We start from the raw sequence: 14,089 nt of genomic DNA, 5'->3' as shown, positions 1-14,089 counted from the left end.
CTAGCGACTGCCGACAAATGCTGCCTGCAGCTCCATCAGTGCCAAGGTCTGCTGCTTCATCGGAGCAACCTTGGCTTTGCTGAAGATCAGCTCGCTGACTCTGGGCCACATGGTGTAGATACAGCAGCCGAACCCGCTCTCAGAGGCGTCGACAAACAGATGTATCACTGCTTCGGTGCTGCAGCTGAGGTAGCGCGGCAGTGGCTGGTGCTGCAGAGCTGTCCTCTCTCCCCACCATCGCCAGATCAACACCTGCATGCTTGCAGCCACCTGGTCATCCCACGCGACAGCCTCCTGCCATAGCTCCTTGAGGAACAGCTCTCCCTGCAGGACGTACGGCGACGCGAACCCGAGAGGGTCGTACAGGCTGGCTACGCAGTGCAGCAGCTGGCGCTTTGTCGTCGGATCGTCACAGTCTGGAGGCACCGGAATGCGAAGCGAATCCTCTTCGCCATTCCAGCAGAGACCGAGCACCTTGCCGCTCGACTGCACCTCGTCATCTGCAAGCGAAACATTGCACTTCCACTTCCGCAGATCCATGCCCGCTGTCTCCAGGCACGCGGTGCCGATCTTCTTGAACTGGCGTGCCGCGTCATTCGTTTGCACGCTGGCGATGCAGTCATCGACGTACAGACTGTCGCGCAACCGGCCAAAGACGTCTGCCTCGGTCGGCGTGGCATGCTCCAGCGTGAACTCCAGGTGCGTCCGCAGCACTGCTGTGAGCAGCAACGGTGAACAATTCACCCCGAACGGCACCCTCGCCAGTCGCCAGACCTGCATCTTGCCTGACGCATCGCTCCACAGAAATCGGAGATAGCGCCGGTCGGCCTCCTTCATACCGATCATATCGAAGGCCTTCCTGATGTCGGTTTGCACGGCGACCGGCTGTTCCCGGAACGGAATCAGCAAGCCTGCCAAGCTCGGTAGTAACGACGGGCCCGGGTCCAGCAGAGCGTTCAACGACTCGCAGCCGGCCTGTGACGCGGACGCATTGAAAACGACGCGCGTCTTCGTCGTCGTGGATTCGGCCTTGAATACTGCATGATGCGGCATGTAGTATCCCGCCGTCGACGGGTCCGGCTCAAGCTCGATCGCGCCTAGCTCACCGTACTCGCACAGAAGGACGTCGTCATACAGCGCCCGCCGGCCGTTGCGGTCGAGCCTTGCCATAAGTCGCAACGCCGTTGCCATGGTCTGCGCATAGTTGTCGGCTGGACGCTCCGCCGACTTCCAGAGCAGGCCGACCTCGTAGTGCTGTTCCTTCCGATCTCCACAGAGAACTGTTCACTCTTGTGCATGGTGTCTGCAGTGAACTGACCCTTGATGGATAGAGGTGCACCAGATGGACCAAGGAGTTTGGTACTGGATGGTGTGAGTACAGGGCATTGTTCGAGATTCTGTTAGTGGAGTGCATGATACACGTTACATCAGCACCTGTGTCGATCTTGAATATCAAATTTGTCGAGCAAACAGGCCGACTTACTGACCAGGTCAGTTGACTGGGAAGGACTGGTGTTGGATGACAGCTCTACCACAACACCCATGAGTGGCGACGGGGATGCAAGGATTCATTTCCGACAGCTCTGGCACCACGCGTGGTTGCTGGAGTGGAAAGACAGACGGCGGCGAAGTGGCCCTTCTTTCCGCATGAATTACACTTGCGACCAGATGCAGGACACGCAGAACGGTTGCTCTTGTGCGAACCAGCGTGGCCACACCACGGACTTGTTGAAGATGTAGTGCCGCTCTTCCTCTGCATGGACGGCGTTAAGGCAGGCTTCGATGGAATGTCACTGCGCTGGAGACGACTCCTTGCATCTTGCTGCTTTCCTCCAAAGTGGGATGCAGCATTGACTTGCGGCCTGGTGGCTTGTGCTGCAACGTCTCCGGAGATTTTCTTGGCCTGCCTGGCCCTGAGAACTGCATCCGTGAGGGTGAGTTTTGTGGGCTCAATCTGCTGCAGCTCCTTGGCGACTTGACGATCCAGAAGGTGAGCCACGAGGCGATCTCGAATTCTGTTGTCCTTCTGGTCACCGAAGTCACAGAATTTCGCTACGGCGTGAAGTTTCCGAACAAATTCTTTCACGGACTCTCCTGGAAGATAGACGCACTGTTGGAAAATGGTCCTCTGGTGAAACACGTTCAGTGCTGGCGTAAAGTAAGCGTCCAGCTTCGTCATGACCTTGTCATGCTTGTCCTCGTCTCCAAAGGCGTCAAATACCAGTTGATCGAGGACAGTTTCGGCCTCTGGGGCCAGCCAGTAAAGCAACGTAGAGATTTGTGCTTTCTCGTCTTTCGCGTTGAGCTCTGAGGCGAGGCAATATCCCACAAACCTGCGTTTCAAAGCCGGCAAGGCATCTGGAATGGAGAAATCAAAGTCTGCAGGCGGCGCGAGCTTGGCCATTTCTACTCGAAGTGTAGACCTGGTTGACTAACTTCTGACACCATGTTGTGCCATGCACTGACATAAGGAAGTGGTTTATTTTACAGACAGATGAGTGTAGATAATCATAGTGAAGAGTCAGGGAGGCCATGCCCAGCAGAGCATGGAATCGTGCGTAGCACGGGGGTAGTGTGAGGTCACGTACCGTCTATACATGGCGACAGGCAGGGGAAGGACTATGTCGTGAATGGGTGAAAGGATAACATGATACAGGATAGGACACAAACCAAATGTACAAGCATGAGGAATAAGAAACATGCATGACGAATATAGAAAAGGGAAATTAAAGTTGCTGATGCGATTTCATGATAAGTATTAAATTATATGCCCAAGGTTCGAGTCTAGAGTCGTACTGCCACAGTATTCCCACCCAGAGAACGAGTGCGGGAACAATCAAGGGAATGATAAGAAATCAAAAAATACAGGAAAGAAGTACAGTATGAAAAACTAGTAGCGGAAAGCGGATGATGCCCAGCGCAGCAAGTCAATCAAGCAAATGCGCAGGCTTAACACGATCAACAGAGACAGTCTGGTCCATACCATTGATACGCTGAGTGAAGTACTTGGGAGTGCGCTTGACCACGGGGAAAGGACCATCATACGGCGGTTGGAGTGGTAGCCGAACTGTGTCACGGCGCAAATACACTTCAGCGGCTGTGTCCAAATCGCGGGGCAGATAGACAGGATTCATGCTAGTACGGACGGGAAGAGGACGGATCTGCCGCAGGAAGGTAGACAGATGAGATGCGTAATCACTGCGGTCGCTGGCAGGAGTCAGGGAACTAGATGGGAAGAATTCACCAGGAAGGCGCAGCGTTGTACCGTAGACCAGTTCTGACGTTGAACAGTTGCTATCAGGCTTTGTCGATGTCCGGATGCTGAGCAGAATAAGCGGTAGCGCTTCTAGCCAGTGAGTTGAGTCAGAGAGAGAGTCCGGAGTGATGACTTGACATGCCGATGGAATCGCTCAATTAAACCATTGCACTGGGGATGGTAGGCGGTATTGCGCTTACGCTGGTATCCCAGTAGCTTCATCAAACTGTTCCAGAGGGCCGACTGAAAATGAGCACCACGATCTGTGACAAGAGAACAAGGTACACCAAACCGGGCAATCCAGCCTGAAGCTAAGGCAGACGCAACAGTGGATGCAGTGGCATCGGGGATTGGAAACGCCTCAGGCCACCGGGTGAATCGATCAATGCACGTCAAGAGATAACGATTTCCGTTGCATGAAGGAAGAGGACCAACGACATCGATGTGGATGGAATCAAAACGCTGAGCCGGCACAGGAAAGCTACCAATAGCAGAGTGGGTATGACGCTGGACCTTAGTTCGCTGGCACGAGTCGCAGGCCTTGGTCCAAGTGGCAACATCCTTCTGCATAGATGGCCAAACAAAGCGAGCAAAAACGGGTAGCACGAACACCAGGATGACGGAGACTGTGGATTATTATTATCATTATTTATTATTATTATACGCACTATCGCCATGCAAGCGGGAATGCCTACTTCACTTGTGCCATTCAGGATGATGATAAAGAAAAAGACAAACAGAAAGCTCAGAATCTCGAAGAACAATGCTGCAGAGCAGAAAAGCTGTGATCGATAGGATGCGCTACAGAAAGGTGAAAATTATTATTAGCGCTTGCACCCGGATGCATCAGAGCAGTGTATAGGAAATGGGAGAGCTACATGCAATGGAAAGTCACAGAGCAAAGCTGCATGCATACCCACGTATTCTCACAACACCGCACGAGGATGATTGGGGTACACCAGTGTGCTGGTTTCGATCAACTGGTGAAGCGATTGGCGTTGCAAACAGCCAAAGTGATCGCTCACGACTGAGGCGCAGCAGTACCCGCGACCGGGTGCAAAGTTCCCTGATCGACGTTGCAAACAGCCAACCAGGGTGAAGCAATTGGCGTTGCAAACGGCCAAAGCAATCGCTCATGCTTGAGCGGCAATAGTACCCGCGACCGGGTGCAATGACTACTGATTGGCGTCGCAAACAGCCGACCAATAGTATGCAATTTTAAGCAGAGATAGTAGCAGCAAAGCAACCAGTTGAAGGAAGCTGTTCCCACCTATATAATGTGGGAATTGGAGGGTGGGTGGCAAACAAATTCCGGTTGCTGCTCAGTGACACTGCAAAGGAAAGCGCAAGCCAAAGTCAGCGCAGCAAGAGCTACCCAAGGCGATCTGGGCGCGCATGCGCAGCAGTTGCGTGCACGTGTAAAGCCAGCTCAGTCGCAGCTAGCATGCGATAGAGAGCAGCGCATCGGTCTTATCGCTAACTAGGGTTAGCCCAAAAGCTAACCCAACATTTAGCGCTTGCACCCGAATGCATCAGAGCAGTGTATAGGAAATGGGAGAGCCAAGTGACTACGTGCAATGGAAAGTCACAGAGCAAAGCTGCATGCATACCCACGTATTCTCACAACACCGCACGAGGATGATTGGGGTACACCAGTGTGCTGGTTTCGATCAACTGGTGAAGCGATTGGCGTTGCAAACAGCCAAAGTGATCGCTCACGACTGAGGCGCAGCAGTACCCGCGACCGGGTGCAAAGTTCCCTGATCGACGTTGCAAACAGCCAACCAGGGTGAAGCAATTGGCGTTGCAAACGGCCAAAGCAATCGCTCATGCTTGAGCGGCAATAGTACCCGCGACCGGGTGCAATGACTACTGATTGGCGTCGCAAACAGCCGACCAATAGTATGCAATTTTAAGCAGAGATAGTAGCAGCAAAGCAACCAGTTGAAGGAAGCTGTTCCCAGAAAACCAGCACACGGCACCCCAGCAAGCGTTCACCACCAATGCACGAGAGCTAAGAACAAGTGATTAAAGCACGAGATGGATGAAATCCAACGCAGGTTCTCAATACGGCAATTTAGCAATGGCAATCGGTACCTGTATGTCAAGGCATCGACATCGACTGGAATGGCAGCACTGCTCGGTCTGGTTGTGCTTGAGCAGCTGGGGCGAGACGCTGGAATTCCTCCATGCGGAAACGAGACAGCGAATCGGCAATGCAGTTAGACTGGCCAGCAATGTGAGTAGCAGTGACGGTGAAATTGAAGCGGGCGCACACAAAGAACAGCTCCTTGATCAGGGTCATCACTGGCGGTGACTTGGATGTGCCGGAGCGGATGCAATCTACCACGGCCTTGTTGTCACAGTGCATTGTGATACGAAGCTGGCGCCATTCCTTGCCCCACGTGCTGCACGCTGTGACCAACGCTTAGAGCTCCTTCCACTCAATGCTGTGAGCGAGTTGCTCAGGCGACCAGGTCCCTTGAAGCCAGCGGCCGCTGTTGAATGCGCCTCAGCCCAGGGTGCCACTGGCATCAGTGAACAGCTCCAAGTCTGGAGATGGTGTCCAATCTGGGAACAGGAAGAATGATTTTCCGTTCCATTGTTCCAGGAGCCGGAGCCACCATTGGATATCTTCCTGGCACTCGGTAGTCAAACTGATGCGGTAGTGAGGCTGCTGGTAGCGACTGCAAATAGACCACAGGCGCCGCATAAATGTCCGGCCGGGTACGATGACTCTTGCAGCGAAGGAGAGTTTCCCCAGAAGAGATTCGAGTTCGCGCTGAGACATGGTGGGGTTGATGCTCGCTGCAGTCAACAGGCGCTTGATGTCAGCCAATTTGTCGTCAGGGAGCCGGGCTTCCATCTTCTCACAATCCAGGATAATGCCCAGGAATGTTAGGGTACGAGACGGGCCTTCCACCTTCGCAGGCGCGAGCGGGACTCCGAGGTATGAGAATGCACGGAGAAGAATGGCCAGCTGCCGATTTGCCACTGCCTGGCCCACGCTCACGCACAAGTAGTCGTCCAGGAAATGCAGCAAATTAGGGATGGAGAATTCGTGGTGCATTATCCATTCGATGGTGGCTGCCACGGCATCAAAAACCGCCGGGCTAGAGCGGAGCCCAAATGGCAAGACACGGTCGTAATAGTACTTCCCCTGCCAAAGGATGCCGAGGAGATGCCAATCCTGTGGGCGGACAGGTATTTGATGGAAAGCGCTCTTCACGTGGAGTTTAGAGAGATAGGTAGGAGACGGGGAGGACATAATGATGTTAATGGCTTCATCAATGCTGATGTACTGCAAAGAGAAAGGCTCGGCAGGGATCCCGTCGTTAACGCTGGAGCCGGCAGGGCTGGACAGGTGGTGTATCAAGCGTAGCTTGCCATTCTTTTTCGGAACGGCGCCAATGCCAGAGCAGTACATAAATGGGAATGGGGGCGAGTCAAATGGGCCAGCCGTGTAGCCGGCGTTGCAGGAAGCGGTGAGCTGTGCAGACACAAATGCAGAGTGCTGGAATGCTGATGAGAGGTTGGACGAGTGCTGGTTAGTTATGCAGTTGCCGGTAAAGCCAATGTCAAAGCCGCAGCGGAGGCCGTTAATAACATACGAAGCCAATGAACTGTCAGGGTGGTTACGGAGCAGTGATTCGAAGCGAGAAACAGAGAGGGGTCTGTGGACAGCAGGACATGCGCTTGTGAAATCAGTAGAACGTGAAGGGCAGGGAGAAATATGTACAATCGCGGGAGCTGCAGCCAAAGCAGCAGAGTTACTGGCGCCTACCGCACTTAGACCCGTTGTGGTCCTTGGACCCGCAGCGGTTGCAGACATGGGCGTACTTGCACGTGCTGAGACTGCAACGCCCAGCGTTGAAGTTCCGGCAGATCGGTTGGCCATTAGACACCGTACGGACTCCATTGAAGGCTTGCTGGTTGTTACGTTGCGGACGAAAGGGACACTGGCCGCCTCCGGGATGGACGAGGCGGCAGGACTCACATGTGGGCCTTGATCGGCTAGTCACGGACATTTGCCACAGATTGATGTCGATGACGTCAAAGCGCTTGCCTGGCTGAGCAGAAATGGCAGAGCAAAACTGGGTGTCGTACGATAGCCAAGCCTCCGGATAGTATTGCCTGTTGGCTGCAACAATGGTGGCTTGGTATGAGAGCATCTCCTGTAGGCGGGACGGGTTAGCAGAACACAGAACGTTCATGAAGAGAGTCCATGCCTCCAGCCATGTCGGCAAGTCGTGGACGCGTCGACGAACGGGCTGGGCAGCTCCACCTTCCACCACCTCCAGAGGCTGGCCGCCACTGCTGAACTGCAGCTGAAGCTGGCGTGGGGCAGAATACGAGGTGGCGATAGTATCGGGCGGCAGCTGGGTGAAATCTACAAAGTCACCCTTCAATATTTTCTCTCGTATAGTCTGGGGAACGGAGAGATTACCAGCGTTGGAAGACTCCGCCGAAGGCTGAGTTCCAGCGGATCCAGGGGCAGTGATGGTGACCAGCATTGGAGCGATCGCCTCCGACAAGGCAACGGTGACGGCGGAATGTACTTCCTGCCGCACAAACTGGCGCAAATCGTCATTCCTGCTCCGGTCCGGGATCTGGGGAGTCGGAGAAGCTGCTGCAACACTCTCCAGATCCTGCTCTTGCTCCTGCTCGTGCTCCTGCCGCAGGGATGGCGTGGGATGGCATTTCCCCACATGAATTCCAGTCTAGCCTAAACCTTGTCTTCTATATTGTGTGTGCAATGGGATGTTAACCCTTGTTTAAAGAGCCACAGGTAGCCCTTGGCAGATCATGCTGGCATAATCTTCGGAGTTTGCCTAAAAATGATGCCCTGCAATAAATGGACTTTTGAGACTAGAGAGTTAGCATAACCTTAAAATGCTGGCCAAAGATTTTTCCTCCATGCATATTTAGGCATGTTAAAGGAAATAACCTGATGAAACTAGGCCAGCAGTGAAAGGGTTGATGGGGTGTTGCCCGCGCTTATTTCCAGCTACTCAGGGCCGTCCCTCGGCCGCAGACTCTTGTAGAAGCTTGGCTCCGCCAACTTTCTGTTCTGGCAGTGTCAACCCGGCTGACCCTGAATCCTCTCTCGTACATACTTGGCTCCACCAACATTCTGCTTCGGCCGTGTCTACGCATTTCTCTCCGTAGCCTCTCCCTCCGATGGCCAGCACTCCCCGTACCGCAAGTTGCTGCGTGTTGTAGTTAATGTGTGTGTATGTGTGTATGTGTGTGTGTGTTTGTGTGTGTGTGTTTATGTGTGTGTTTTTGGATGTGTGTGTGTGTGTGTGTGTGTGTGTGTGTGTGTGTGTGTGTGTGTGTGTGTGTGTGTGTGTGTGTGTGTGTGTGTGTGTGTGTGTGTGTGTGTGTGTGTGTGTGTGTGTGTGTGTGTGTGTGTGTGTGTGTGTGTGTGTGTGTGTGTGTGTGTGTGTGTGTGTGTGTGTGTGTGTGTGTGTGTGTGTGTGTGTGTGTGTGTGTGTGTGTGTGTGTGTGTGTGTGTGTGTGTGTGTGTGTGTGTGTGTGTGTGTGTGTGTGTGTGTGTGTGTGTGTGTGTGTGTGTGTGTGTGTGTGTGTGTGTGTGTGTGTGTGTGTGTGTGTGTGTGTGTGTGTGTGTGTGTGTGTGTGTGTGTGTGTGTGTGTGTGTGTGTGTGTGTGTGTGTGTGTGTGTGTGTGTGTGTGTGTGTGTGTGTGTGTGTGTGTGTGTGTGTGTGTGTGTGTGTGTGTGTGTGTGTGTGTGTGTGTGTGTGTGTGTGTGTGTGTGTGTGTGTGTGTGTGCATGCATGCATGAGTGTTTTGTGTTTTTTTTTTTTTTTTTTTTTTTTTACAAAGACCACTTAATGCCAAACATGAGATGCAGCTAGGGGAAGCACGCACAACCTGAATCGTGGCAGTGGTGGTGAGGTTTAGGGAGCTCCGCCGACCTAGGGTCTCGACATCATAGCCACCTAGACGCACCAAGAGTTGTGCATGCATGTGTGCGTGTGCATCAACATGTGTGTGGCTGTGGGTATGTGTGTACATGTCTTGTCTTTAATTTTGCTGCTACTTCCAGGGTGGTAACACACCATTACATGATGCAGCACGGAAAGGTCATGTTTCCGTAGTAGAATGTCTTCTCACTTCCGGACATTCGTTGGAACGAAAGAATAATGTAAGTCAGATTATCCATGATGCATGCTCGTTTTTATGAGCAGAAAGAAGAATTACGCAGGTAAATACTTTTTTTGCGAGTAAACTTCCGTGCCTTCTCTTCATGTTGTGACACACCTTCTCCCGTACATTGTCTCCTTCCGCATCAACAAGGTATTATAGCGGCACAAGCAAATGAGAGCACGAACAATGACGTATGTATATGCATGATGTATATTGGTCACGTATTAATCATCGTTGTTTTTAGCTATTCTGCTTTGACCCGGTTTTGTCACTACATTGCTGATCATAATTCATTGTGAAAATAGCGTAGGACAAAATGTTCCGAGTTATGACCAACTGTCCGCCAACGTAACCAGACCTTATACAGTCAGCGAGTGTGACAATTTTTTATTTTATTTACAATGAACACAGCTCACAGGCAAAGGCAAAAAATTGAATAGTGGGCTTGCACACGGTCGAGTCTTGCAAGATGGGATCGGGCTTCTTAAATCCAGATGATGGGGCAGTACTCCATCACTGGGCGCACAAAAGCATTGTAAGCTTGGATGCAACCGGGCGCCTCTAAAAGGTGGAAAGCCTAACACAAAACGCCGAGTCGCTGTGTTGCCGGGAGGGCTACGGTACAAAGGTGGCGCCGGAAGGTAAGCTGACCATCAAAACTGACGCCCAAGATTTTGAGCTCCACTTGTTCCCTCAGGTTAGATCCGTTGAAATCAATCTGTGGCATGTTCCATTGGGTGCGGTGGACGCTGACAGTCAGTGCTTGGGATTTGGCTTGTTCAAATATCTATCTTCCATTCTTGACCCCAGAGGGAGATGGTGTTGACTGCTAGCTGGAAAACTTGGGTGGTATCTTGTTGGATGGTGGGGGTAATGTTGGCATGCAGTGTAGTGTCGTCTGCGAATGAGGCTAGGTCAGCACCGGCTGGTAGGTGGTCCTTGCAGTCGTTCACGTATATGAGGAAGAGATTCGGACCAAGAATACTGCCCTGGGGGACTCCAGCCTGAATTGGGAGCCTTGAGGATGTCTGGCCACAAATGACCATTTGATGGTAGCATTCACTGAGGTAGCTGCTGAGCCACTGGTGCAGTTGCCCACGTAGGCTGTAAACGTTGGACTTGTGTAGCACACCGGGGTGTGATACGCGATCAAACGCGCCGGCTTTGTCAATGGCGAGTATGCGTGCTGCGTCTTTCTCCCTGGCTGTATGCAGCCACCGATGGTGGAGGCTGGAAAGGAGGTCGGCTACACGATGGCCATGGCGAAATCCAAACTGTCTTGTGGAGAAGACGTTGCTCGACTCGAGGAAATTAGTTATTGTTCTGTTGATAATTGCTGCTCGGGCTCCAAGCTGGCGGTGACGACATTCACCTTCACTGGTAGCGACTCTTCTTCGGTGCACTCTACTGTTGGTCATATTGGCCAGGCGGGACCATGCTGCCAGCTCGATTGATGCAGCTCCTTCAGTGTCGCACCACGACTTGCCAGGTCGGCCGGGTTGTCGCTGCCTGGACAGTGATGCCACTCCATTCCGAGGCCGTTGGATACGTCCTGGATTTCGCTGACCCGGTTGGCGACGTACGTTAGCCAGCGATGGGGTTGGCCGGCGGTCCACTGTAGCATCGTCATCGAATCCAACCAAGCGTGCGTCTCCTTGATAGGCAGGCGCACTTCTCCTGCGACGAACTGCAGCTAGCGACTGCCGACAAATGCTGCCTGCAGCTCCATCAGTGCCAAGGTCTGCTGCTTCATCGGAGCAACCTTGGCTTTGCTGAAGATCAGCTCGCTGACTCTGGGCCACATGGCGTAGATACAGCAGCCGAACCCGCTCTCAGAGGCGTCGACAAACAGATGTATCACTGCTTCGGTGCTGCAGCTGAGGTAGCGCGGCAGTGGCTGGTGCTGCAGAGCTGTCCTCTCTCCCCACCATCGCCAGATCAACACCTGCATGCTTGCAGCCACCTGGTCATCCCACGCGACAGCCTCCTGCCATAGCTCCTTGAGGAACAGCTCTCCCTGCAGGACGTACGGCGACGCGAACCCGAGAGGGTCGTACAGGCTGGCTACGCAGTGCAGCAGCTGGCGCTTTGTCGTCGGATCGTCACAGTCTGGAGGCACCGGAATGCGAAGCGAATCCTCTTCGCCATTCCAGCAGAGACCGAGCACCTTGCCGCTCGACTGCACCTCGTCATCTGCAAGCGAAACATTGCACTTCCACTTCCGCAGATCCATGCCCGCTGTCTCCAGGCACGCGGTGCCGATCTTCTTGAACTGGCGTGCCGCGTCATTCGTTTGCACGCTGGCGATGCAGTCATCGACGTACAGACTGTCGCGCAACCGGCCAAAGACGTCTGCCTCGGTCGGCGTGGCATGCTCCAGCGTGAACTCCAGGTGCGTCCGCAGCACTGCTGTGAGCAGCAACGGTGAACAATTCACCCCGAACGGCACCCTCGCCAGTCGCCAGACCTGCATCTTGCCTGACGCATCGCTCCACAGAAATCGGAGATAGCGCCGGTCGGCCTCCTTCATACCGATCATATCGAAGGCCTTCCTGATGTCGGTTTGCACGGCGACCGGCTGTTCCCGGAACGGAATCAGCAAGCCTGCCAAGCTCGGTAGTAACGACGGGCCCGGGTCCAGCAGAGCGTTCAACGACTCGCAGCCGGCCTGTGACGCGGACGCATTGAAAACGACGCGCGTCTTCGTCGTCGTGGATTCGGCCTTGAATACTGCATGATGCGGCATGTAGTATCCCGCCGTCGACGGGTCCGGCTCAAGCTCGATCGCGCCTAGCTCACCGTACTCGCACAGAAGGACGTCGTCATACAGCGCCCGCCGGCCGTTGCGGTCGAGCCTTGCCATAAGTCGCAACGCCGTTGCCATGGTCTGCGCATAGTTGTCGGCTGGACGCTCCGCCGACTTCCAGAGCAGGCCGACCTCGTAGTGCTGTTCCTTCCGATCTCCACAGAGAACTGTTCACTCTTGTGCATGGTGTCTGCAGTGAACTGACCCTTGATGGATAGAGGTGCACCAGATGGACCAAGGAGTTTGGTACTGGATGGTGTGAGTACAGGGCATTGTTCGAGATTCTGTTAGTGGAGTGCATGATACACGATACATCAGCACCTGTGTCGATCTTGAATATCAAATTTGTCGAGCAAACAGGCCGACTTACTGACCAGGTCAGTTGACTGGGAAGGACTGGTGTTGGATGACAGCTCTACCACAACACCCATGAGTGGCGACGGGGATGCAAGGATTCATTTCCGACAGCTCTGGCACCACGCGTGGTTGCTGGAGTGGAAAGACAGACGGCGGCGAAGTGGCCCTTCTTTCCGCATGAATTACACTTGCGGCCAGATGCAGGACACGCAGAACGGTTGCTCTTGTGCGAACCAGCGTGGCCACACCACGGACTTGTTGAAGATGTAGTGCCGCTCTTCCTCTGCATGGACGGCGTTAAGGCAGGCATCGATGGAATGTCACTGCGCTGGAGACGACTCCTTGCATCTTGCTGCTTTCCTCCAAAGTGGGATGCAGCATTGACTTGCGGCCTGGTGGCTTGTGCTGCAACGTCTCCGGAGATTTTCTTGGCCTGCCTGGCCCTGAGAACTGCATCCGTGAGGGTGAGTTTTGTGGGCTCAATCTGCTGCAGCTCCTTGGCGACTTGACGATCCAGAAGGTGAGCCACGAGGCGATCTCGAATTCTGTTGTCCTTCTGGTCACCGAAGTCACAGAATTTCGCTACGGCGTGAAGTTTCCGAACAAATTCTTTCACGGACTCTCCTGGAAGATAGACGCACTGTTGGAAAATGGTCCTCTGGTGAAACACGTTCAGTGCTGGCGTAAAGTAAGCGTCCAGCTTCGTCATGACCTTGTCATGCTTGTCCTCGTCTCCAAAGGCGTCAAATACCAGTTGATCGAGGACAGTTTCGGCCTCTGGGGCCAGCCAGTAAAGCAACGTAGAGATTTGTGCTTTCTCGTCTTTCGCGTTGAGCTCTGAGGCGAGGCAATATCCCACAAACCTGCGTTTCAAAGCCGGCAAGGCATCTGGAATGGAGAAATCAAAGTCTGCAGGCGGCGCGAGCTTGGCCATTTCTACTCGAAGTGTAGACCTGGTTGACTAACTTCTGACACCATGTTGTGCCATGCACTGACATAAGGAAGTGGTTTATTTTACAGACAGATGAGTGTAGATAATCATAGTGAAGAGTCAGGGAGGCCATGCCCAGCAGAGCATGGAATCGTGCGTAGCACGGGGGTAGTGTGAGGTCACGTACCGTCTATACATGGCGACAGGCAGGGGAAGGACTATGTCGTGAATGGGTGAAAGGATAACATGATACAGGATAGGACACAAACCAAATGTACAAGCATGAGGAATAAGAAACATGCATGACGAATATAGAAAAGGGAAATTAAAGTTGCTGATGCGATTTCATGATAAGTATTAAATTATATGCCCAAGGTTCGAGTCTAGAGTCGTACTGCCACAGTATTCCCACCCAGAGAACGAGTGCGGGAACAATCAAGGGAATGATAAGAAATCAAAAAATACAGGAAAGAAGTACAGTATGAAAAACTAGTAGCGGAAAGCGGATGATGCCCAGCGCAGCAAGTCAATCAAGCAAATGCGCAGGCTTAACACGATCAACAGAGAC

The 14,089-nt window shown here is 53.2% G+C and overlaps 2 protein-coding genes across 2 annotated transcripts; both read right to left on the bottom strand.

Moving 5' to 3' along the window:
* Nucleotides 1–1,191, bottom strand: LOC135829109 (uncharacterized). Its single transcript, XM_065341515.1, has one exon. It carries the CDS (start codon nucleotides 1,189–1,191, stop codon nucleotides 1–3), a length of 1,191 nt encoding a protein of 396 aa, XP_065197587.1.
* A 9,929-nt stretch (nucleotides 1,192–11,120) lies between these two features.
* LOC135829108 (uncharacterized) lies at nucleotides 11,121–12,311 on the bottom strand. The gene has a single exon (XM_065341514.1). The coding sequence runs from the start codon at nucleotides 12,309–12,311 to the stop codon at nucleotides 11,121–11,123; it is 1,191 nt and encodes a 396-aa protein (XP_065197586.1).
* Between the last annotated feature and the right edge of the window lie 1,778 nt (nucleotides 12,312–14,089).

Source organism: Sycon ciliatum, chromosome 13, assembly GCF_964019385.1.
Source record: "Sycon ciliatum chromosome 13, ocSycCili1.1, whole genome shotgun sequence".
Taxonomy (NCBI): domain Eukaryota; kingdom Metazoa; phylum Porifera; class Calcarea; order Leucosolenida; family Sycettidae; genus Sycon; species Sycon ciliatum.
This window is presented reverse-complemented; position numbering and strand designations above follow the sequence as displayed.